The sequence below is a fragment of the Penaeus vannamei genome, chromosome 13 (assembly GCF_042767895.1).
Source record: "Penaeus vannamei isolate JL-2024 chromosome 13, ASM4276789v1, whole genome shotgun sequence".
In the NCBI taxonomy this organism is placed as follows: domain Eukaryota; kingdom Metazoa; phylum Arthropoda; class Malacostraca; order Decapoda; family Penaeidae; genus Penaeus; species Penaeus vannamei.
In genome coordinates this window covers 20,153,432-20,155,931 of record NC_091561.1, presented here as the reverse complement: position 1 = coordinate 20,155,931, position 2,500 = coordinate 20,153,432, and the positions used below count along the sequence as shown (strand labels likewise).

The following is a 2,500-nucleotide window of genomic DNA, read 5'->3' as shown; positions in this document are numbered from 1 at the left end:
GAGCTACACACACACACACACACACAGAGCTACACACACACACACACAGAGCTACACACACACACACACAGAGCTACACACACACACACAGAGCTACACACACACACACAGAGCTACACACACACGCACAGAGCTACACACACACACACAGAGCTACACACACACACACAGAGCTACACGCACAGACACAGAGCTACACACACACACACAGAGCTACACACACACACACACAGAGCTACACACACACACCCACACAGAGCTACACACACACACACAGAGCTACACACACACACACAGAGCTACACACGCACACACAGAGCTACACACACACACACAGAGCTACACACACACACACAGAGCTACACACACACACACAGAGCTACACGCACAGACACAGAGCTACACACACACACACACAGAGCTACACACACACACACACAGCTACACACAAACACACACAGCTACACACACACACACACACAGCTACACACACACACACACACACAGCTACACACACACACACACACACAGCTACACACACACACACACACAGCTACACACACACACACAGCTACACACACACACACACACACACACACACACACACACACACACACACACACACACACACACACACACACACACACACACACACACACACACACACAGAGGTATAGATATATATGTGAATTTATTGATTTATTTTATTATTTGTTTTATGTTTCTTCCTTAAATATACTTTGTGTTCATTTTTATAAATTATTTGTATGTACATCTGAATTATGATTTAGGATGATACTTATTTTGTTATAAAACATGTTTGATAAAAATCAGTTGTCATTTCATAGCAAAACACTGGCAGGTGGACTGGGATAGAGGGGTCACTTGGAGTTAGTTAGCTTATGGTATTCTTTTTAAATTTCTTTTTAAGGCATATACCTTGAAACACTTGTAACACTTGATTTAATAGGATGTTTCTCTGTTGAGTGACATGATGTAAATTGGCATCGTGCAGTTTAAGTGATTAAAGTGAGGCCACAGAGCGTCTTTGTTTGCCATGTAACTTTTTTGACTGTAATCTATATAGTATATATGTGTACATATCCAATGTTTACAAGATTTATCATGCATACCTATCCCACTAGGGTTTTGTTTTTATTAGTACATTTGCACATGCATGTATGTGCCAGTTGGCAAGTATGATAATTACAGTGATGATAGTAATAATAATAGTAATAGGAGTGATAATGATAATGATGATGATGATCATCATAATGATAATGATTAATAATAATTAGCAATAATAATTGATAATAATGGTTCATAATAAAAGATAATAATGATAATAATTATAAATGTAATTGATATTAATTAACGATAATTAATAGTAATAATTAATAATAGTAATAACAATAATAAGAATAATAATAAATGATGATAATGAGAATAACGATAACAATAAAACAAACTAAAACAAAAGCATAGTTTTAAGCTATCCCAAATGATCTCCCCAACAGAGCTTAATAGTTTCAAGACACGCCGTGTGGCAGCCTTCAAGAAGAACCTAATAGAACTTGCTGAATTGGAACTTAAGCATGCCAAGGTATGATAGGTTAAATTTTTTGTATTTTTGTCTTTATTTACAACCACTGATGCTTTTTCCATCTTGAATATATGTGTAATTTTTTAAACCTATGATTTGTCTTTATGGTCTCTCTCACATCAACATATAAAGATGTATCACCTGTGATTATTTTATGGAATACCTTTTTTTCTCATGAATTCTTTTTTGATATATATTCTTTAGTTTTTATTTTTAACCCATTGGTGAGGGATCATTTTTTTCAGTAAAGTCTGGTAAGGGTGGGAGTAGATTGATGTGCTAGATTTCAAGTTTGTGTAGATTTCATTAATTTTTCAAAATTAGGTTTGTGTCATGGTGATGATCTAGCTGGCTGTAGTGTGTTCAGTACCTTATAATGTTTTTTCCCACCACATCCTTTGGTTTCTTTGCTTTAGTCCGAAGTGTAAATCAGTGTTTTGAATAAGACTTTCATTTTTAGTTCCATTAAATGTTGTACAAAGGTTTCACTTATTTTGCAAAATGTTTTCCCGTACAATCTGATTTTATATGAATTTTTATATGAACCAAAGACTGGCTGAAGAAGCTTCTACAAGCTGTTGCCAATAGCATAGTTGCTGTTGTTGTTCAGTGTGTGAAGATTCCTGTAACTTTCCCATAGAGGTCCTCTCCCAGTTCTTCACATAAGAAAAAGTGGGGTATGCTAAAATAGGGAAGAATAAGACTGAAAATGTTACCTTTGTAATTACAAAGATGTTATTGATGTAGAAAAAGACAAACAAACAATGAAAAGTGATTACAGGAGTTAAATTACTGAGATTACTGAGAGATGTCATTTGGGCTGGGGTCTGCCTCCAGGTGGTCAGTCTTAAAAAACATGTAGGATCACACAAGCTCAGTTTTTTAAGAGAAACAAAT

At 35.7% G+C, this 2,500-nt stretch overlaps 1 protein-coding gene across 1 annotated transcript in view; it reads left to right on the top strand.

Annotated features, from left to right (window-relative positions):
• Positions 1 to 1,517: 1,517 nt before the first annotated feature.
• LOC138863803 (sorting nexin-6-like) overlaps positions 1,518 to 2,500 on the top strand; it is a gene marked incomplete at its 5' end in the record, with an annotated part of 3,386 nt that continues 2,403 nt past the window's right edge. Inside the window, 1 exon segment of the mRNA XM_070129072.1 lies at positions 1,518 to 1,603. Coding sequence (XP_069985173.1) covers positions 1,518 to 1,603 — 86 coding nt within the window.